At 44.1% G+C, this 23870-nt stretch overlaps 1 protein-coding gene across 1 annotated transcript in view; it reads left to right on the top strand.

Moving 5' to 3' along the window:
- LOC122925460 (melanopsin-B-like) overlaps window positions 1-23870 on the top strand; it is a 142226-nt gene that overhangs the window by 117376 nt on the left and 980 nt on the right. Inside the window, exon 7 of the mRNA XM_044276820.1 lies at window positions 19216-19359. Coding sequence (XP_044132755.1) covers window positions 19216-19359 — 144 coding nt within the window. The remainder of the gene's footprint in view (window positions 1-19215; window positions 19360-23870) is intronic.

The raw sequence follows: 23870 nt of genomic DNA, 5'->3' as shown, positions 1-23870 counted from the left end.
GCAGGAGGTCCAATCCTCAGGCCCCACGTTGGGCGCCAACTGATATGGTTCTGGATCTGACTCCAATAGTCAGTGGTGAAGAGTTGATGTATTGCTCCGAATGGTATAAAATGATTGGCATACGTACGCCTTGAAAGAGATCACACACAGACTGTCACAGAGAAGTCAGTCAATGCAAGATGCCGCGTTTATTCAGATTACATGATTTTTTATAGCAAAAAAGAGGAACTTTATGACTCGGCTAATTTGATGATCTAATTGTCACATTACTAAGTCCCATGACAAGGTATCACATTATCACTCCATACTTTAGCAATGTCAGCACTATGTCAGCAATTTCAATATCATAAAGTGTTTAGTAAGGGATTATTAAGGGAGCTGGCTGCTACTTCAGGGGCCATTTTGTTTGTTAAGCAAACTGTTAGATATAATACAAGCAAGTATACATTTGATACTAGATATATGATTCCACAACAAAGGTTATTGGCAGGTCTAGCTGTATAAACATATAAGCTATATTAGCAGCCGAGGAAAGGTCTTAGCTGGCCAGCTACATATATCACACCCCTGCCTCAATCAGTTTTTTTGGGGGGCAAATGTTATAGCACATCAGTTGCAATTAGTTGTTATATTAGCGTCTGTCCCTCTGCATAGCTGTGTGTCACAACCAGACATCTGAGAAGCTCTGACAGATGCCTTTCAGAACCTCCTCCTTGAGCTTTCTTTGTTTTGGTTTTCAGTTCCTCATCTCGTTAGCCTCTCTCAGCGGTCATGTAGTTGGACTGATTGCATCCCTTTAAATTCCTCCCCATAATGCATTAGTGTGCGGTTTATACAACTTCCTGGAGTGTGTGTGCATGCTGATCCTATTTCCCAGTCTTCTACAAGATAAGTGTTGTACATTCATTTGTGATTTTCTGTTTGCTGGATCCCAGGTGACCCTGACTCCCTCCGTGTCTAGTGTAGGGAGCCGGTGGTCGTGTCCCTTCACTATTGTAGGGTGTTCAGGTGTTATATAGTCGAGGTACGAGGATATGCGATCATCCACCATTGGGGTGTTCACATAGGCTGAGCAGTCAGGGAGAGTGCCAGGTCTTATGCAGGGGTCTCCCTTTTGTTCCTTAGTTTCGGATCCAGTGAGTCATATATTCATTTTGCATGGTCTTGTTTCCTGTACACCTTCCGTGACATTATAAACCGCCAAAACCGTCTCAAGCATGGATCCAGTTTCACTTTTGACTGAACGCTTCCAGGTTCTTTCATTGGAGGTAGCTGATCTCCGTAAGACTCTTTCTCAGTTTCTAGAGACCGGTTTAGCTTGCGTTCATGGAGTTTGTTCTGAGCCTAAGATCTCGCTCCCGGATACGTTCTCCAGGGGTAGTGAGAATTTTGTGTGCTTCAGAGAGGCTTGCAAACTCCATTTTTGCCTTCTTCCCCATTCCTCTGGTGATGAGGAACGGAGGGTGGGGATCATTATATCGCTGCTCAGGGGTAACGCTCAGTCCTGGGCCTTTTTGCTACCGGTGGGGGCACGGCCCCTCCGTTCAGTGGATGAATTCTTTCTAGCCCTGGGTCAGATATATGATGATCCGGATCGTGTTGCTTTGGCTGAGTCTAGACTACGTCTGTTATGCCAGGGTAAACAATCCGCAGAGATATACTGCTCAGAATTTCGGAGATGGGCAGCTGATACTGGTTGGAATGATGCTGCACTCCGAAGTCAATTTTGCCATGGTCTTTCAGAGGGATTGAAAGATGCATTTGCCTTTCATGAGAGGCCTATCTCCTTGGACTCTGGTATGTCTCAGGCCGTTCGTATTGACAGGCGTCTTAGAGAGAGAGGAGAGATCTCTCCTCCCTGTCATACTCAGTCCCAGGACAGTGCAGCGGTCTCATTCTGTGCGCAGGGGTCTCAGTCGCTGTCAGCCCCTTCTGAGCAGGAGCCCATGCAGCTGGGGTTGATTGCCTCTGACAATAGAAGATTCAGCCCGCATGGGAAGGTTTGTTTTTGTTGTGGAGGTATAAATCATTTGGCAAATGTTTGTCCCTCTAGGAGATTCAGGCAGTTTTCTGGGAGTAATAAAGAAACAAAAAGGAAAAAATCTTTTAAAAATGTTCCATCTGTTACTATTGGCAGGGTTGAGGCGGAAATTGAAGGTTTTCCGTTTGCTTGTAGTTCCCGTTTTGTCCCGTGGCGCTAGAGAGCAAGAAAATTTTTTGTGAGATTTTTGTAGATAGTGGAGCAGCTGTCAATCTCATTGATAATCATTTTGCGATAACTCATGGTTTCCAGGTATGCACTTTGGGAAAGGATATTCCTGTTTTTGCTATTGATTCCACTCCACTTTCTCAGAAATCATTAAAGGGCATAGTTCACAATATTCGTTTAATTGTGAGTGATGCTCATGTTGAGGATGTGTCATGTTTCGTCCTTAGCGGATTACCTACTCCTCTTGTGTTGGGGCTACCCTGGCTCACTAAACATAACCCCACCATTGATTGGCAAGCGAGGCAAATAAATGGTTGGAGTGACTTTTGCAAAGAGAATTGCCTCACGACATCTGTTTCTGAGGTTTCTACTAAGAGTGTACCACCTTTTCTCTCTGAATTTTCGGATGTCTTCTCTGAGAGTGGAGTTCAGGATTTGCCCCCGCACAGGGAGTACGATTGCCCTATTAATCTCATCCCAGGCGCCAAGCTGCCTAAATCTCGTTTATACAATCTTTCCCAACCTGAAAGGGTCGCTATGCGTGCTTATATCTCAATGAGTCTGAGAAAAGGACACATACGACCCTCGAAGTCACCTGTTGCCGCTGGTTTTTTCTTTGTTAAGAAAAAAGATGGTTCTTTAAGACCTTGTCTGGATTTCAGGGAGCTGAACAGTATCACTATTCGTGACCCTTATCCGCTTCCTCTGATCCCGGACCTGTTTAACCAGATTGTTGGGGCTAAAGTCTTTTCCAAATTAGATCTAAGAGGGGCATACAACCTGGTCAGGGTCAGAGAAGGAGACGAATGGAAGACGGCCTTCAATACCCCTGAGGGCCATTTTGAGAATTTGGTTATGCCTTTTGGTTTGATGAATGCCCCAGCCGTTTTTCAGCATTTCGTGAACAGCATTTTTGATCATTTAATGGGAAAATTTGTATTAGTGTATTTGGATGACATTTTGATTTTTTCTCCTGATTTCAAAACTCATAAGGAACACTTACGTCAGGTCTTGCTCATCCTGCGGGAGAATAAATTATACGCGAAACTGGAAAAATGTGTGTTTGCGGTTCCAGAAATTAAATTTCTGGGGTTTCTTCTCTCCGCTTCTGGTTTTCGCATGGACCCCGAGAAGGTCCGCGCTGTGCTTGAGTGGGAGCTTCCTGAGAATCAGAAGGCGCTGATGCGTTTTTTGGGCTTTGCCAATTATTACAGGAAGTTTATTTTGAATTATTCCTCTATTGTTAAACCACTCACTGATATGACCAGAAAGGGGGTAGATTTTTCTTCCTGGTTGGTAGAGGCGCGTAAGGCCTTTTCTAATATCAAGGAGAGTTTTGCTTCCGTTCCCATCTTGGTACAACCTGATATTTCTCTACCCTTCATAGTTGAGGTTGATGCTTCTGAGGTGGGTGTGGGTGCAGTCTTGTCTCAGGGTTCCTCTCCTGCCAAATGGCGACCGTGTGCCTTTTTCTCGAAGAAACTCTCCTCCAGAGAGAGAAATTACGATGTGGGAGAAAGGGAATTGTTGGCCATCAAGTTGGCTTTTGAGGAATGGCGCCATTGGCTAGAGGGAGCCAGACACCCTATTACCGTGTTTACTGACCATGAAAATCTGGCCTACTTGGAGTCAGCCAAGCGTCTGAACCCAGATGGTCTTTGTTCTTTTCAAGGTTTAATTTTGTTGTCACGTTCCGCCCTGGGGTTAAGAATGTGAAGGCAGATGCCCTGTCACGTTGTTTTCCTGGAGGTGGGAATTTTGAAGACCCGGGTCCCATTTTGGCTGAAGGTGTGGTGGTCTCTGCTCTTTTTCCTGAATTGGAGGCAGAGGTGCAGGCAGCCCAGTCAGAGGCTCCTGATCTTTGTCCTCCTGGGAGGTTGTTTGTGCCTCTCGCTTTAAGACACAAGATTTTTAAGGAACACCACGATACGGTCCTTGCTGGGCACCCGGGGGCAAGAGCCACAGTGGATCTCATCGCTCGGAGATTCTGGTGGCCTGCGCTTCGTAAGTCGGTTGAGGGTTTTGTGGCAGCCTGCGAGACTTGCGCTCGTGCCAAAGTCCCTCATTCACGGCGATCAGGTCCTCTCCTTCCTTTACCCATTCCTTCCCGTCCTTGGACACATCTGTCCATGGACTTCATAACGGACCTGCCTCGTTCCTCGGGGAAGACTGTGATTCTGGTGGTGGTGGACCGTTTTAGCAAAATGGTGCATTTCATCCCTATTCCTGGTTTGCCCAATGCTAAGACGCTGGCGCAGGCATTTATCGATCACATTGTCAATTTGCATGGTATTCCTTCAGACATAGTCTCTGATAGGGGCACGCAGTTTGTTTCCAGATTCTGGAAGGCTTTCTGTTCTTGCTTGGGGGTTCGGTTGTCATTCTCTTCTGCTTTCCACCCGCAGTCGAATGGCCAGACAGAGCGCGTCAATCAGAATCTGGAGACATATCTGCGCTGTTTTGTGGCGGAGAATCAGGAGGATTGGTGTTCTTTTTTGTCCCTTGCTGAGTTTGCTTTAAATAACCATCGTCAGGAGTCCTCTGATAAGTCACCATTTTTTGGTGCATATGGGTTTCATCCGCAGTTTGGGACTTTCTCGGGAGAGGGGTCTTCTGGTTTACCTGATGAGGACAGATTCTCCTCATCTTTGTCATCTATTTGGCAAAAGATTCAGGATAATCTAAAGAGCATGAGTGAGAGATATAAGCGTGTGGCAGATAAGAGACGTGTGCCTGGTCCGGACCTGAATGTTGATGATCTGGTGTGGTTGTCTACCAAGAATATCAAATTGAAGGTTCCCTCCTGGAAGTTGGGTCCTAAGTTTATTGGGCCTTACAAAATCCTGTCTGTTATCAATCCTGTTGCCTACCGTCTTGATCTTCCTCAGACTTGGAAGATCCATAATGTTTTTCATAAGTCCTTATTAAAACCTTATGTTCAACCCATTGTACCCTCGCCTTTGCCTCCTCCTCCGATTATGGTTGATGGGAATCTTGAATTTCAGGTCTCTAGGATTGTGGATTCTCGTGTTGTCCACGGTTCTCTCCAGTACCTCGTTCATTGGGAGGGTTATGGTCCTGAGGAGAGGATGTGGGTCCCGGTGACGGACATTAAGGCCACTTGTCTCATCAGGGCTTTCCATAGGTCCCATCCTGAGAAGGTGGGCTCTGAGTGTCCGGAGTATACTCGTAGAGGGAGGGGTACTGTCACAACCAGACATCTGAGAAGCTCTGACAGATGCCTTTCAGAACCTCCTCCTTGAGCTTTCTTTGTTTTGGTTTTCAGTTCCTCATCTCGTTAGCCTCTCTCAGCTGTCATGTAGTTGGACTGATTGCATCCCTTTAAATTCCTCTCCATAATGCATTAGTGTGCGGTTTATACAACTTCCTGGAGTGTGTGTGCATGCTGATCCTATTTCCCAATCTTCTACAAGATAAGTGTTGTACATTCATTTGTGATTTTCTGTTTGCTGGATCCCAGGTGACCCTGACTCCCTCCGTGTCTAGTGTAGGGAGCCGTGGTCGTGTCCCTTCACTATTTTAGGGTGTTCAGGTGTTATATAGTCGAGGTACGAGGATATGCGATCATCCACCATTGGGGTGCTCGCATAGGCTGAGCAGTCAGGGAGAGTGCCAGGTCTTATGCAGGGGTCTCCCTTTTGTTCCTTAGTTTCAGATCCAGTGAGTCATATATTCATTTTGCATTGTCTTGTTTCCTGTACACCTTCCGTGACACTGTGGTATCGCAGCAGAACTGCACACAACTGCTGCACAATACAAATGCACTATATAGAAATTATATTATAGGTATATCACACCCCTGCCTCAATCATTTTTTTTTGGGGGGGGGCAACTAATATATCACACCAGTTTCAATTAGTTGTTCCAATAGCATTGGTCCCTCTGTATAGCTGTGGTATCTCAGCATAACCACACACAACTGCTGCACAATACAAATGCACTATATAGAAATTATAGTTATTTCACTCCCCTGCCTGAATCATTTTTTTGTGGGGCAACTGGTATATCACACCAGTTGCAATTCATTTTTCCAATTGCATTTGTCCCTCTGTATAGCTGCGGTATCGCAGCAAAACCGCACACAACTACAGCACAATACAAATGCACTATATAGAAAGTATATTATAGGTATATCACACCCCTGCCTCAATCAGTTTTTTGGGGGCAACTGGTATATCACACCAATTGCAACTAGTTGTTCTAATAGTGTTTGTCCCTCCGTATAGCTGCAGTATCGCAGCAGAACCGCACACAACTGCTGCACAATACAAATGCACTATAATATACTTTCTATGTTAAAAAGTATATTATAACTATATCTCACCCCTCAGTATGTAACACCTATCAATAGTACACCTATACCAGTCCTTAAAAGGACTTTTGTGGCCCTATTAGCTAGCATTTGGTCTCCCTAACAGTCTGTCCGTGCTCCACATAGCAACCTCTCCCTACACTGGCAAAAGACTGAATGTAAAATGGCGGCCAGATCAGGTTTATTTATAGGGTAGGGGGTGTGTCCATGTGCTGAAACATCTCAATTGGCTGTCCTGTCCCACCTGATGGATGTGTCATGGTTTAAAGTTCTGTACAATGCAATAGAATATGGCACGGGCGAACATCGCCATATTTTCGCCTGTTAATCAAACCGTGAACAAGCAAAGTTCACCACAAAATGATTGCCAGGCGAACCGCAAAGCCATCTCTACTTCTCATGCTGTTCCCACCCTCCCCACTTCATGACTGGGCCACTATTTACCCTTTTTGGCTTGGTTGACATCATCATTTATTTAACCCGTCTTCTGATCTGTCAGAAGGAAGGGAAAGTGAGACGCACAACGGATCCTCTCTGTGTAGCAGCTGTAAGGCCTGTATGGTCCCATAAGAATTGGCTTATGATTTGGTAGCCAAAAGCAGGAGTTAGTACAAAACACAGAAGACATGCAAATATTCCTTTCACGTGTCATCTCTCTTTTTTGGATCCACTTCTGTATTTTTGGCTTTAGCAATACTGATGGATTACTGACGAAATGCTGACCAAGTGAAGACGGATGCTTCACAGACAGGATCCATTTTTTGTGGGTTATTGTTCTGACGGATCAGAGGAAGGGCAAAATAATGAGTGATGTTGACACAAAGTTACTGCTGACACCATCTCCACTCTGTCGGGGGGCTCTACTGGTATATGTGTTTAATAGAACAGGGTCTGTAGACATCTATGTGGAATCAGCTGATGACATTGTAACAGAAGTGTGCTTCTTCTTGGCGCTAACATTGACCTGTAAGGCTGAGTTCATACGTGAGTTATTTGGTAATTTTTTCGACCAAATAAGTGAAGTGTGCAGTGATTCTAAGTGTGACGCCTGTCATCTGCATGTCATACGGACTCACAGTATTATTTCACTACCAAAGCAGACTCTCTCTGCGTGTTACTGCAAGGCACAGTGTTCTACATCCCAAGGAAGGCTCTTTGCAGCCAGGAAATAGACGCTTTTTAAAATAATTAATTGCAAATTTAGTTTTTAAAAATTTGCTCATCTATACGCCCTATCTTCCTTGAGCAATAACTTTTTTTATTTTTCCGTTCACATAGCTGCATGAAGGCTTATTTTTTGCGGGACAAGTTGTACTTTCTAATTTCACCATTTAATATGGCATGTAGGCGGAAGAGGGGGAAAAATTCCAAATGGGGTGGAATTGAAAATAAAAAACGCCACCACCATTTTATGGGTTTTGTCCCTACGGCGTTCCCTTTGTGGAAAAACTGATCCATGCCCTCAGTACAATTACAATGGTACCACATATGTAAAGGTTTTTAATGTCTAAATAGTGTAAAATTAAATGAAAACTTTACATCACCATATTCTGACCCCCATAACTTTTTTATAGTTATATCTACTTAGCGGTGTGGGGGATGATTTTAGTTTTTACTGATACCATTTTGGAGTGTGTGACTTTTCATTACATCTTTTTGATTACATTTTATTTTAAAAAAATTGGGTAAAAGAAGTGATGAAAAACTGATGAATCGGCCACACTTAATCACGGCATCTAAAGGCTTTATTGACCGCGATCAGCATTATTGCAGGTCATGGTCATTATCTGCGGGTCTCTGCTGTTTGAAATAGCTTAGAACCGCTGGACAAGGCACCAAATGCAGGGGGGAGTGGGCGCCATGTTTACCCATCGCTTCAGCGCCTATGGCAGCGAAAGGGAGCGGGAGCTGGTAGCGAAAGGGTTAAAGATTAACATTTTGTCAAATTTTGTACTGGAATATTTCCTGCAGTTTTTTTTTATTCCATAGAGAAAAATATGGAGGAGTACAACAGAAAAAAAAAACACCATGCCTGCACACCTAAAGCATTACAAAAATGTCAGCCATCAAAATGTTAATTTTTCTATAGACTTTAACCCCTCCCTGCTCTGTAGTAGTACATCATCTGATGTACATACTTCCTATGAGCTGCCATACTATTACACACATCATAGAGATAGCTTTGATCCTGCCAGTTTAACCTCTTAGATGCCACAATCAATACTGCACACGTCATCTAATGGGATAGAGAGAGAGTGAGGGGCTTCCGTTCTAACCGATTGGTTATCCCACTATGCAATTATGGGGTGCCAAGCACTTTCAGTGGCAGCCAGAGGCCTAACAATAGGCCTATCATATACTGATGTCTATGAGGCCCTGCATTTTGCAAGGCCTCATGTGCATTATTGTATGTCAGAGTTGCTATAACTGGCATAATACACTGCAGTACAGAAGTAACATGGTATATTATATTTGCAGATCAGATTATCAAGTCCCTTTGTGGGACTTAGAAGTAAACATTTTAAAAAAGCAAGTAAAGAAACAAAAATTGCATTCTTGACTTACAGATATGTAAAAACCTAAACATAACTGATATTGCCATGTACATATTGACCCATACAATAAAAAATAAACATAAAAACTAACATAAACAATGTCAAAGTTGCTATATTATTACTTTTTTTGTTTATTCCAACTCCTGAAAAAATGCAATAAAAATGACTAAAATGTCATATCCAAGCAAAATAAAAACGTCATAGATCCTTGAATGCGATGAAACAAACAATATTTAAAAATAAAGAGTTTTGTTGCGCACCCCCAGGCAGGAGATCACTGTCTTCACTGTGTTCCATGTTATATCGAATTCCTTGGAAATTATTTTGTACCCTTCTCCTGACTGATACCTTTTAACAATGAGATCCCTATGATGCTTTGGAAGCTCTCTGTGGACCATGGCTTTTGCTGTGGGATGCGACTAAGAAAATTTCAGAAAAGACCAACTAGAGCAGCTGAACTTTATTTGGGGTTAATCAGAGGCACTTTAAATGATGGCAGGTGTATGCTGACTACTATTTAACATGATTTTGAATGTGATTGCTTAATTCTGAACACAGCTACATGCCCAGTTATACGAGAGTGTGCACACTTATGCAACCACATTATTTTAGTTTTTTAGTTTTCTTTCCTCCACCTAAATGATTTCAGTTTGTTTTTCAATTGAGTTGTACAGTTTATAGGTCACATTAAAGGTGGAAAAAGTTCTGAAATGATTTATCTTTGTCTCATTTTTTTTTACAGCACAGAAACCTGACATTTTAACAGGGGTGTGTAGACTTTTTATATCCACTGTATATTGAATTTCAGCTTTGACCCAAATAATCTATAATTACATAGCTGCAGTTGTATTTAGATGCTTAGTGGATCTACCTCTTAGCTTGAAACTCAGACATGGTAGGCCCCAAGCAGAGATTGTATGCTGCCTCCTGTTTGGAGAGGATTTCTTGAAGATGTTTCTGTCTGCTACAATTAATCAACAGCTGCTTGCTCCGAGGTGAAAACACACATCTATTATGATATGCAAAGCAAGGATGTGCTAAAAAAACAAGCATGCTCCAGTTTAGACAAATTGTGCAGATATTTTTGACAAGAAGAGAAGACATTAAGTCAGATGTAATTACAATTGTAGGTCATTTTGTTGAAGCATTGTTGTATTTTAGAACAAAATACACTATTTAAAGGGAATTTGCCAGCAGGAAATCCTTTATTAAACCAAGCACAATGGCTTGTAGGCAAACCACAAGAAATAAGCGAAATATAGCTCACTTAATGAGTAGACTGCTCCAGATATAACAGGCGCAGGAAAGAAATTTGGAATCGGCATAGAGGCACATACGTGAAGGATCCAAAAAACTAAAAAGGAAGTATCTCCAGCACTCATGAAATCAAATAGATTTTATTGTCACAACATTAAAACATCTCCAAATATTCATTTGTATGGGTACTTTCACACTAGTGTTTTTCTTTTCCGGCATAGAGTTCCATCCTAGGGATGAGGAGACTAGAGAGTGTCCCAATGACATTGTGTTGCGGTGGCAGCAGCATGAGGAGACCACAGAGTGGCCTAATGACAGAGCGTTGAGGTGGAAGCAGCATTAAGAGACCGCAGAGTGTTCCAGTGACAGAGTGTTGAGTTGGCATCAGCATTAGGAGTTCACAGATTGGCCCAGTGACACTATTGTTGAGGTAGAAACAGCATGAGGAGACCACAGAGTAGCCCAGTGACAGAGTGTTGAGTCGGCAACAGCATGTGGAGACCACAGAGTAGTAAGGTGGCAGCAGCATGAGAAGACCACAGAGTGGCCTAGTGACAGAGTGTTGAGTTGGCAGCAGCATTAGGAGACCACAGAGTGGGCCAGTTACACAGTGTGGAGGTGGCAGCAGCATGAGGAGACCACAGAGTGGTGATTTGGCAACTGCATGAGGAGAACGCAGAGTGGCCCAGTGACATAGTGGTGAGGTGGGGGGCAATACCGGTACCAGCTGAATATGGAATAGGAGCACATGGCAGCAGGTGTGTGACATCAGGCGGGTGGCAGCATTAGTATAGTAGCTGAAGCGGGTAGCCAAAATAAACAGGTCTCTTTTGGATGATCTAGTCTGATGCATCAGGCACTGGTGTGTGGAAATCCTGGCTGATCCACGCCTGATTTCTTTTCATAAAGGTCAGTGTCTCTACATTTTAAGTTGACAGACGAGTTCTCCTTGGGTTAATTATGGCCCCCTCTGCACTAAACACCCGCTTTGATGCCACACTGTCTAGTGCAAACTCGACCAGTTGCAGCCACAAATAGAGTTTGGCTGCCCAGTAGTCCAGGGCATCTTCGATGTGGGGTGGCAGGGTGCAGTCTAAGTATGCTACAATCTGCTGGTTCAGGTCCTGCTCTATGTCTACCTGCTGGTGAGTAGTTTCCTCAGTAGGCGGGTGAAGAAAACTGCTCATCAGTGACTTAAGTTTCTGCTGATGGAGCTGGTACTGCTCCTGCCTCACCCCAGCAGCCATGGCAGTGGAACATGATTGCAGAGGGCCCCCTGGTCAGACCTGCGTGAGGATGGGCAATGGCACACATAGGCAGTGGCCAACTGACTACATAGGATGTCTCGATAGTAGTTCAGTTTGTCCTCCCTTTCAGTGGGTGGAAAAAAGGCCCCCATTTTGGAACTGTAGCAAGAGTCTATGCATTGCTTGTGCTCAAATGTCCTCCTCCTCCTCCTCATCCTCTTCTAGTTCAGCCCCCAAAGGGCTCATGTGGCCGTGAGATATAGTCGCCATGTCTCCTGTCCCCTGGCCATCCAGATTTAGCAGCATCTTTTCCAGGACATGAATCAATGGAATGCCGTTGTTCATCCCGTAGTCCTGGCTACTGACAAATAAAGTGGCCTCCTCAAAGGGCCCAAGAAAATGGCAGGTGTCACACATGAGAGGCCACTAGCTAGCATCAAAGTTACACAGGGGAGTACCTCTGTCCGCCTGTATCATCAAGAAATCGTTTATGGCCTTTCTCTGTTCATATAATCGGTCCAACATATGGAGGGTGGAATTCTAATGGGTGAAAACATTGCATATCAGCCTATGTTGGGGGACGCCGTTCTGCAGAGGCAGCTCTAGACTTAGAAAGGCCTTAGGCGAAACTAGAACATGAGGCCCTCACAAAGATCGTTGGGATGTTCGTGATCTCCCATACAGCTCCCCGACACAAGGAGATCCGGAGTACCATACAGGAGATCGTGAGGGACCACAACGGCCAGACCCCTCCGATCAGACACTTATCTCCTATCCTTTGGATAGTGGATTTATTTTCCTATCCCGGAGTACCCCTTTAATTTGCAGTGACATCAAAGTAAAGGGTTAATATGCACAGTGAAAACACAGTACAGGGCTTATATTCACAGTGCATATTAACACTTTGCATTAACCCTGGCCCAGTTCTCTAAATCGACCCTCCCCCACACACCGCATTTTGCTGTATTTGCCATACAGCAGCACATACCTGTCACATCCAGGGCCTTCAGGTGACATCTCCTCTGATTTGGATCTTCTCTGTCATCATCTTCTCCATTCAGTCCGGACATCTTCTCTCAGCCGCCTCGTCTCTGCAGAGTGTGACACACGGACATCTTAGTGTCATCACTTTTCTATCATTATCTCCCAACCTGGAGTCCCCACAGTGTTATCCTGCTGCTCACTGTGCCCCCTAATACCCCCAAATACTATCCTGAATAAAAAGTAGTGCCCGCCATAGTAACAGTGCTTCTCATAGTCCCACCAATAGTAATTCCCTTCTAGAATGCTCTCATTATTAATACTGCCCCCCACACTGCCCCATTATGTAATTTGCCCCCACACTGCCCCATTAAGTAATTTGCCCCCACACTGCCCCATTAAGTAATTTGCCCCCCACACTGCCCCCATTAAGTAATTTGCCCCCCACACTGCCCCCATTAAGTATTTTTCCCCCCACACTGCCCCCATTAAATCATTTGTCCATCACACTGCCCCATTAAATAATTTGCCCCCCACACTGCCTCACAAATTTGCCCACACACTGCTTCATATTATGACATTTTCCCCCCACCTTGTACTTGTCCACTAATCTGCTAAGCTGCTGCGTGGTCATGAATTCAGTCACTTCAGAGCGCAACCCCATCCTGCGGCATGTAATCCCACGAGACCCGTGACCTCCCGCAGTGAGTCTCGTGGGATTACGCACCACACAACTGGGTTGCTCTCTGAAGTGACTGAATTCATGACTGCGCGGCGCAGCAGCCTAGCAGATTAGCGGACAAGTACAAGGGGGGTGGGGAATAGAATTTGGGGCACTGGCTCAAGCCTGGAATGTTTTGACCTAAGGACGCTCCCACGTAACACCGCCGCAAGTACATTTGTACTCCGGAGCCATAGCGAGGCCCCTACCAGCGCGAGGCCTTAGGCGGTGGCCTAAGTGGCCTAATGGAAGAGCCGCCTCTGCCTTTGCAGCTCAAGGAGGGTGTGCTTTGTGGTGTATGAGTGGCTGAAGTGCATGCAAAGTTTCCTGGCCATTTTTTAGGATGTCTTGCAGATGGGGTGAAAACTTCAGGAACAACTTTACAACCAGATTGATTATGTGCGCCATGCAGGGGGCATGGCTCAGCCATCCTTGATGCAGCGCCGACACCATGTTCTTCCCGTTGTCGGTCACCATGTTTCTGATTTTCAGTTGTCGAGGAGAAAGCCAGGATTCAATTTCTTGACGAAGGACGTGGAGCAGTTCCTCCCCTGTGTGACTATGTTCATCCAGGCAAAGTAGGTGCAAAACAGCATGACACTGCCATGCCCTGCACATGTGGTATGCTGGAGGAGCCCTGTGAATTTTCCCTGCAGTGGAGGCTGAGGACACGATTGAGGATGAGGAGGCAGAGGCGGCCATTGTCGCAGGACCAATGGCATGGGCAGTGTCGGACCTAGGGCCCACCAGTAAAATTTATTTTGGAGCCCACCAAACGGATACATTTAAATATTAACTCCTCACACAGCAGGAAGATGCTACCAGATGATTGAATATGGGGGTCCCTGCAGCAACTTTGAGAAGTAGGTCCTTGGGAAAAGAGGATACTGGCAGCTTTCCTCTATACCTAGAAAAGATCTCAGCTCTGATCGTGTCTATAATAATAAACTGTGGAGTTTCTTTAATAATCTATCAAGTTTTTTATATGAACTGGTTGGCTGGTTGAGGTGCTGTGCATTGAATATATGTATGTAGTGCAGTAAGTCTACTGTATTATGTGTCACTTATGGGAGACTAGGGGCCCATCTTACTCAGGGGCCCACCTGGGATTCACCTGTACCCCTGTGGGCCAGTCCGAGCCTGGGTGTGAGAATGTGGAGGTAGAACCGGCATCATCTGGCCCAGTTGCTGGTGTGGCTGGGCAGGAACCACATGTCACGACCGCTATCCCAGCAGCAGTTGTGTCGCACCAGACGGAGGGGAAGGGGGACCCTTATCTACAGATGGGAAATAGAACGGCCACCCCTGACTAACCCTAAGCTGGCACCTGTCTGCCCTGATACCCTAGACGGGGTGTGAACCCGTGCGGCGAGCAGGATACCTAAACCCTCAGTCACCCTAAAGACTAGACTGGGGAAAGGCAGATGGGAGCACTAGTCACCATCACTCATGTCTAGGAGAACAACAGGGGAAGACAGCAACAAACAAACAATCTATAGCAGAGATAAACTTATCCAGTCACGAGCAGAGAAGGTGATCCCAATAACGACCAGACCAGAGCTCCACAGCAATACCGTCAAGCGATCTCCTTCAAAGGTCAGAATAACACTGGAAATAAGGACTATATCTGGCAATGACTGCAAGTGAAACTGAAACTAATATATTAGCTGGGAGTGGCAGACAGGACTCACCTGAGAAGGATGCCTACAAACTCCTAGTCAGGACAAAAAGGTTCACAAGGCAAAACCTGGATGACATACCCTGAACCACGGAGCAAACTCACAAGCTATCGCGAGTAGCAAGTCGCTGCGACCTTCTCCTCCCAGACCTGTCTGGATCAGTCACAGTCGTGACACCACATTTACCCAGTGGTCTGTAAAGAACATATATTGTCCTTGATTGTAGACACAGCTCCACAAGTCATAGCTGACGTGCACTTTGGCAGACACCGACAGGCTCAAGTAATGGCCCACCTTCTGTTCTACATATGTGTGCAGGGCTGGTATTGCCTTTTTTGCAAAGATATGACGACTTGGGACTCTCCATCTCGGCTCGGGACAAGCTATCAGTTCTCTGAAAGGTGTAGAGTCCACCACTTGGAAAAGGAAGGACTGCAGCACCAGCAACTTGGCTAGGAGCACGTTCAGCTTCTGCAGTGGAGTGCACTCATACTATTGTCTCTTGGGAATCACTTCGGTGATCGATTGCTGATGAAATGACTGATGAGGAGTAGGAGGAGCAGGAGCATTAGGACCAGTAGATGATGGGAAGGACAGACAGCTCCCTTCGGCTGAGGTGGTGGAGTCTTCACTGCATGACATCGGGTGCATGCCACTGGGTGATACAGCAGTTTCTGCGGCAGGCTGGACCACCACATTGAAGCCACGGTTCTCCCAGGCCACTTTATGTTGATGCTGCATGTATTGACGCAGGGCCATGGTGCCAACATTGGCACCCTGGCCACGCTTCACCTTCTGTCCAAAAATTCTGAAAATGGCCATATTCACCTCCTCCGGCGGCTTAACAAAAAACTGCCACACCAAGTATGCCATTTTTCCCACAACACTCTGCACTGACTGCCTGCTACCGCTGCCTCTGTGGACCCCTGCACCACTGCGAAGCAGTGGTCTACCCCGGGTATGAACTCCCACTTTTGCCACCCTGTTGACTCACGGCTAGGCTACATCCTTTCTGGATCAGCCGCTGCCTCTCGGGCAAGCTGCCACCCTCTTCTGATGATGATGAAGCCCCTTCTTTACCCAGATCCCAAGTGCGATGGCCTATATCATCATCATCCACCACTGTCTCCACGTCAACGGTCTCAGCCTCAGGAGCCTGACTGCTCTTAAGACCAGCTCCCACATGACTCTCATCATCACTACTTGTCCGCCTACCGAAGGAAGCGGCGGATGTCTCCTCCACATCTTGGCTGACTGTCCTCTAGTACCTCGTCCCCGCTGAAAAGCGGAGCTGAGCCTATGGCATACAATTTTTCTCACGCTGAGGGAACATAAATCGACAGAGGCAGGTTGAGGACAGTTGGGGGCACAGCGCCTGCTCCCAGGCCATGCCAACTTAGTGTTGTATCAGAGGAACCATCCGACTCTTGGCTGCGGTGTCCGATGTCACTTGCGACAAAGTCGAAGACCGAGTCGAAGACCGAGTCAACCATTCAGGCACAGCTGGGTTGCTGGTCAAGACACTACCACTAGATGAAGCCTTTCGCTGTGACTCCTGCTGTCACCCCCCTTCTTCTGCTGCTTCTTCTGCCTGCGACAGAAACATTTTGCCCACTGCCGATTCCCTTTGAAGGGCCTGTCACTTGTCCGTCTTACATACTGTATAATAAAATAATTAAATTAAAAGCAAAATAATACACCCCAAAAAAAGGCGTAGTACAATGTAACTTCACCGCAGAACGGCAGATAAGACATATTTTTTTTCCTATTAATATAGCCCCCAAAAAATGTATAACAATATCAATTTACCGCAGAATGGCTAATAGGACGTACGTATATTTCCTATTAATACATCCCGTAAATGGCTGTAGTACAATGTAACTTCAATGGCAATTAAGACATTTTTTTGTCCTATTAATACACCCCCCAAAAAAATGTATGAGGGTACTTTCACACTTGCGGCAAAAGAATCCGGCAGGCACTTTCGTCGCTGGAACTGCCTGCCGTATCCAGCAATCCGGACGCAAACTGATGGCATTTGCCGGATCCGTTTTGCCGGAACACTTAATGCCAGATCCAGCACTAATACACCTCAATGTAAATTAATGCCGGATCCGGCATTCCAGCAAGTGTTCAGTATTTTTGGCCCGAGATAAAACTGCAGCATTCTGCGGTATTTTCTCTGTCCAAAAAAACGTAAAAGGGACTGGACTGATGCATTAGGATAAAACCGATCAGTTTTTTCCAGGTATTGAGCTCCTGTGATGGAACGCAATACCGGAAAACCAAAATGCTAGTGTGAAAGTACCCTAACAATGTAAAGTCATTGTTAAAACTGCTAATAGGACATACGTATATTTCATATAAATACAAATGGCTGTAGCACACAGCACTTGCACCCCAATAACAAGCAACTGTATTAGCTATCATACAGTGCAAACTTAAAAGCAGCAGTATAACAGCAATTTGGATCCCCAGTTAGTGCAGCAAGATGTAATAGAATCTCTCCTATTACCCAGGCTGTACACTCCCCTATTGGACCCTGTTCTCCTTTTATAGTGCGGATAATGCCTCCCTATCCTTTCCCTACACTATTCGCTTCAGTGCAAATCAAATTGTTCCTGAAATTCGGATTGAATTCCACTTCATCAGCTTCTATTCGCCCACCTTTAGTTATCGGAAAACCCTGAGGCCAGTGCTCTACTTCAGTCGATATGCTTAGTTCCAATATTAGCTTATGCACTTGTTTTTATTATTTATAATGGTAATTGCTGGTGTTATACTGCATCTACTATGGTTTTTGTAGTACCTTTGTATCACCCCATGTTTTTATGACTTTGTTCAATAAAAAAAATGGTTTTGTTTATAGTCTGAATACATAGTTATAAGATTAGGTACACTACAGTGGTGGATGCAAACAGTAACACTGGCCTAAGAAAAGGCTCCCAGACTGGCCTCTTCAAACAGCTAATTCGCTGGGGTGTCTAGTCAGACCACCACTGATTAGATATTGATGTCAGACCACAAATGGAGTACTGTGTACAGTTCTGGGCTCCTGTAAACAAGGCAGACATAGCAGAGCTGGAGAAGGTCCAGAGGAAGGCAACTAAAGTAATAACTGGAATGGGGCAACTACAGTACCCTGAAAGATTATCAAAATTAGGGTCATTCACTTTAGAAAAAAGACAACTGAGGGGAGATCTAATAACTATATATAAATATATCAGGGGTTAGTACAGAGATCTCTCCCATCATCTATTTATCAGAAGGACTGTGACTGTGATGAGGGGACATCCTCTGCGTCTGGCGGAAAGAAGGTTTGTACTCAAACATAGAAGAGGATTCTTTACGGTAAGAGCAGTGAGACTATGGAACTCTCTGCCTGAGGAGGTGGTGATGGTGAGTACAATAAAGGAATTCAAGAGGGGCCTCGATGTATTTCTGGAGCGTAATAATATTACAGGCTATAGCTTCTAGAGAGGGGTCGTTGATCCAGGGAGTTATTCTAATTGCCTGATTGGAGTCGGGAAGGAATTTTTCATTCCCCTAAAGTGGGGAAAATTGGCTTCTACCTCACAGGGGTTTTTTTTTGTTGCCTTCCTCTGGATCAACTTGCAGGATGACAGGCCGAACTGGATGGACAAATGTCTTTTTTCGGCTATGTACCATGTTACTATGTTACTATGATGTTCTATCCTGAGGATAGGTCATTTATACTCTACGACCAGAAAATCCTTTGGGCCTAGGTCACACTTCACTTTTACACTCATTTGGTCAGTGATTTCCATCAGTGGATTGTGAGCCAAAACCAGAAGTGCCAACAGAACCAACACAGAGAGGAGGTATAATGGAAAGATCTGCACCTGTTCTGTGTTACTGACCTGCCCCTGGTTTTGGCTCACATTTACTTATGGAAATCACTGAATAAAACACTGACATGTGAACTAGGCCATAAACTCTTTAATGCGGGGGGGGGGGGGGGGGCATTTTATTCTTGAAATCAAAATGTCAGGTATATGAAGAAAACAGCAGTGGATCCTCTTATAAGGTTACAACTTACAAGGTTAAGTCATAAGTGTTTTTACAAACTATACAGTATTCCTAAGTGACTGCAATTCCATAGTAGAACGTGTAACCCTTGGCTAACATCTTAACTAACATAGATTTTCAATAATTAATATGAAAAGAAGATAGAAAATTCATGTTAATTCCCCATTGTTATTTTACATGTAGATATTAAGTGATGTGGAGCAAGAGGCTGTCTTCAAGAATATTTGTTTTCAAAGAAGCAATTCGTTTTCTTCAAATCTAAAAAAAGACCAAAAAGGAGAGAATCTCTTCAAGGCATGGAGCTGCAATACGTTACCTGAAGAAAAGGTATACATGGTGGTTAAGTAAAGGCTTCTTTGTGTAATGCAACTCTAGACAGTTTACATTTTTGTGGCATGAATTTGACAAAAATTACAGATCTGAGTCAATTTGACACAAGATCAACACTGTTGCTGCAGATTTGTTAGTTGCACAATGGACATATATTCTGCCAATCTCCCATTCCACCACTTCCCAGGATGACCTTTAAGACTGGGATCTAGTGGCTGTGGAGTAGAAAGAATGGAACTAATCCCAATGTTTACTACAGCTAAAATGATTTAATGATCCCCAATAGATAACAGTTGTTAATTATTATGTACATGTCCCACCTAAGTCGTGCATTTGTTTCAGACCGGCTCGCGGTGAAGGCACGGGTAAGGACTTACCTGTGCATCGCCGGACTTGTGATTTAAGATGGCAGCCCGCATGTGTTTGTGGGCGAACACGGCGAACTGGCCATCACTGAATATTACTCTACTTTCATAAGGAGTCCAAAAATGATTACTCTTTGGTGGCAAATGCCTGCTGGTGCTTATACATACAGTGGCATTGGAGGAAGCAATGGCCAATTTTTAACAAGTGGGCCAAAATGTATCTCTCTTTGGAAAGTAATAACAGATTTGGTGTTATATATATATACACACACACACATACATACATACATACAGTGGATATAAAAGGTCTGCACACCCCTGTTAAAATGTCAGGTTTCTGTGCTGTAAAAAAAAATTAAACAAAGATAAATCATTTCAGAACTTTTTTTCACGTTTAATGTGACCTATAAACTGTACCACTAAATTGAAAAACAAACTGAAGTCTTTTAGGTGGAGGGAAGAAAAAATAAAATAAAATTATGTGGTTGTATAAGTGTGCACACCCTCTTATAACTGGGGATGTAGCTGTGTTCAGAATTAAGCAATCACATTCAAAATCATGTTAAATAGGAGTCAGCATACACCTGCCATCATTTAAAGTGCCTCTGATTAACCCCAAATAAAGTTCAGCTGCTCTAGTTGGTCTTTCCTGAAATTTTCTTAGTCGTATCCCACAGCAAAAGCCATGGTCCACAGAAAGCTTCCAAAGCATCAGAGGGCTCTCATTGTTAAAAGGTATCAGTCAGGAGAACGGTACAAAAGAATTTCCAAGGCTTTAAATATACCATGGAACACAGTGAAGACAGTCATCATCAAGTGGAGAAAATATGGCACAACAGTGACATTACCAAGAAATTGATGAAAAGACGAGAAGAAAACTGGTCTGGAAGGCTACCAAGAGGCCTACAGCAACATTAAAGGAGCTGCAGGAATATCTGGCAAGTACTGGCTGTGTGGTACTTGCATTCTTCATATGTCTGGGCTATGGGGTAGAGTGGCAAGACGAAAGCCTTTTCTTACTAAGAAAAACATCCAAAAACACATATGAAGTCTCCCAAAAGCATGGGGGGAAAAGGTGTTATGGTCTGATGAAACCAAGGTTGAACTTTTTGGCCATAATTCCAAAAGATATGTTTGGCAGAAAAACATGCATGGTGGTGGCAGCATCATGCTTTGGGGCTGTTTTTCTTCAGCTGGATTTGAGGCCTTAGTTAAGCTAGAGGGAATTATGAACAGTTCCAAGTACCAGTCAATATTGGCACAAAACCTTCAGGCTTCTGCTAAAAAGCTGAACATGAAGAGGAACTTCATCTTTCAGCATGACAATGACCCAAAGCATACATCTAAATCAACAAAGGAATGGCTTTACCAGAAGAAGATTAAAGTTTTGGAATGGCCCAGACAGAGCCCAGACCTGAATCTGATTGAAAATCTGTGGGGTGATCTGAAGAGGGCTGTGCACAGGAGATGCCCTCGCAATCTGACAGATTTGGAGTGTTTTTGCAAAGAGTGGGCAAATCTTGCCAATTCAAAATGTGCCATGCTGATAGACTCATACCTAAAAAGACTGAGTGCTGTAATAAAATCAAAATGTGCTTCAACAAAGAATTAGTTTAAGGGTGTGGACACTTATGCAATTATATAATTTAATTTTTATATTTTTTCTTCCCTCTACCTAAAATATTTCAGTTTGTTTTTCAATTGAGTGGTACAGTTTATAGGTCACATTAAAGGTGGAAAAAGTTTTGAAATGATTTATCTTTGTCTCATTTTTTTACATCACAGAAACCTGACATTTTAACAGGGGTGTGTAGACTTTTTATATCATATATATACAGTATATATATATATATATATATATATATATATATTATATATTATTATATATATACACACAGTACAGACCAAAAGTTTGGACACACCTTCTCATTCAAAGAGTTTTCTTTATTTTCATGACTATGAAAATTGTAGATTCACACTAAAGGCATCAAAACTATGAATTAACACATGTGGAATTATATGGTTTTCACTTCACAGGTGTGCCCTGTCAGGTTTAATAAATGGGATTTCTTGCCTTATAAATGGGGTTGGGACTATCAGTTGCGTTGTGGAGAAGTCAGGTGGATACACAGCTGATAGTCCTACTGAATAGACTGTTAGAATTTGTATTATGGCAAGAAAAATGCAGCTAAGTAAAGAAAAACGAGTGGCCATCAATACTTTAAGAAATGAAGGTCAGTCGGTCCAAAAAATTGGGAAAACTTTGAAAGTGTCCCCAAGTGCAGTCACAAAAACCATCAAACGCTACAAAGAAATTGGCTCACATGCGGACCGCCCCAGTAAAGGAAGACCAAGAGTCACCTCTGCTGCGGAGGATAAGTTCATCCGAGTCACCAGGCTCAGAAATCACAGGTTAACAGCAGCTCAGATTAGAGACCAGGTCAATGCCACACAGAGTTCTAGCAGCAGAAACATCTCTAGAACAACTGTTAAGAGGAGACTGTGTGAATCAGGCCTTCATGGTAGAATATCTCCTAGGAAACCACTGCTAAGGACAGGCAACAAGCAGAAGAGACTTGTTTGGGCTAAAGAACACAAGGAATAGACGTTAGACCAGTGGAAATCTGTGCTTGGAGGAGGATGAGGTGTGATGGTGTGGGGGTGTTTTGCTGGTGACACTGTTGGGGATTTATTCATAATTGAAGGCATACTGAACCAGCATGGCTACCACAGCATCTTGCAGCTGCATGCTATTCCATCCGGTTTGCGTTTAGTTGGACCATCATTTATTTTTCAACAGGACAATGACCCCAAACACACCTCCAGGCTGTGTAAGGGCTATTTGACCATGAAGGAGAGTGATGGGGTGCTGCGCCAGATGACCTGGCCTCCACAATCACCGGACCTGAACCCAATCGAGATGGTTTGGGGTGAGCTGGACCGCAGAGTGAAGGCAAAAGGGCCAACAAGTGCTAAGCATCTCTGGGAACTTCTTCAAGACTGTTGGAAGACCATTTCAGGTGATTACCTCTTGAAGCTTATCAAGAGAATACCAAGAGTGTGCAAAGCAATAATCAAAGCAAAAGGTGGCTACTTTGAAGAGCCTAGAATATGACATATTTTCAGTTGTTTCACACTTTTTTGTTATGTATATAATTCACATGTGTTAATTCATAGTTTTGATGCCTTCAGTGTGAATCTACAATTTTCATAGTCATGAAAATAAAGAAAACACTTTGAATGAGAAGGTGTGTCCAAACTTTTGGTCTGTACTGTATATTGTGATGGAAAGTAAAGATGCAATACCTTTTTTTACAAAAGTCATGGAAAAATGATCCCTTTGGAGCAGGTTCATGTTTGTTATACTGTGTAGGGTAGGGTTCCCAGCAGTAGCAGTACAGTATAGGGCATAATGAACAAGGCAGAAGATGTGCAGCTGTGTAGGGGCCGTAGTACCGGCAGCAGCACAATATGAGACATGATAGACAAGGCAGAGAAGAGCATCTGTGTAGGGAAAGTAATAGCAGCAGCACCTTTTTGTTTCCTGCCCACTTGTTTAGTTATGGATGACTGACAGTGGAATGGAGGAGGAGTTGTACGAGCAGGAAAAGCAGTAGCTGATATTTATCGTGATGACAACGACCATGTACTACTTCTCTACTTCTGGATGTGGTCTGTCTACTAGAATAACCACAGGGTGAAGGAGGATGGTTTTGCTCACATTGCTGGCCAGTTCAATTTTTCCACGTGTGCTGAAGAAAAAAAAAGTACTTCCTACATTTGTGCTTACAAGGCCACATCCCATTCTCTGCTTGCATAGCTTGCACACTGCAATGGTTTTGGTGAATGGAAATGTAGATAAAAATGTCTACATGGGAGATGCCCACAAAGAGCCAATGCTACCCAAGCTTGTCCTAGGTCCAACAGCTTTTGACCCTACACTAACAATAGTGGCAGCACCTGCTCTTAAGCAAACTACCGTAAAAATAGATCTGCCCACGTCATTTTTTTTGTTTTGAGAGTACATGAGTTCTGCTCTATATCACTACCTCCTCATCTGATGTCATCACATCCTCGTCACCCTGACCCAATTCCCAGGTCCTGTCCAACACACAGTCATCATCATCATCGTCCCTGCCACGT

This window comes from Bufo gargarizans, chromosome 1 (genome assembly GCF_014858855.1).
Source record: "Bufo gargarizans isolate SCDJY-AF-19 chromosome 1, ASM1485885v1, whole genome shotgun sequence".
Classification (NCBI taxonomy): Eukaryota; Metazoa; Chordata; class Amphibia; order Anura; family Bufonidae; genus Bufo; species Bufo gargarizans.
The sequence above is the reverse complement of the archived record's forward strand: the minus strand, read 5'-3'. Positions and strand labels throughout refer to the sequence as shown.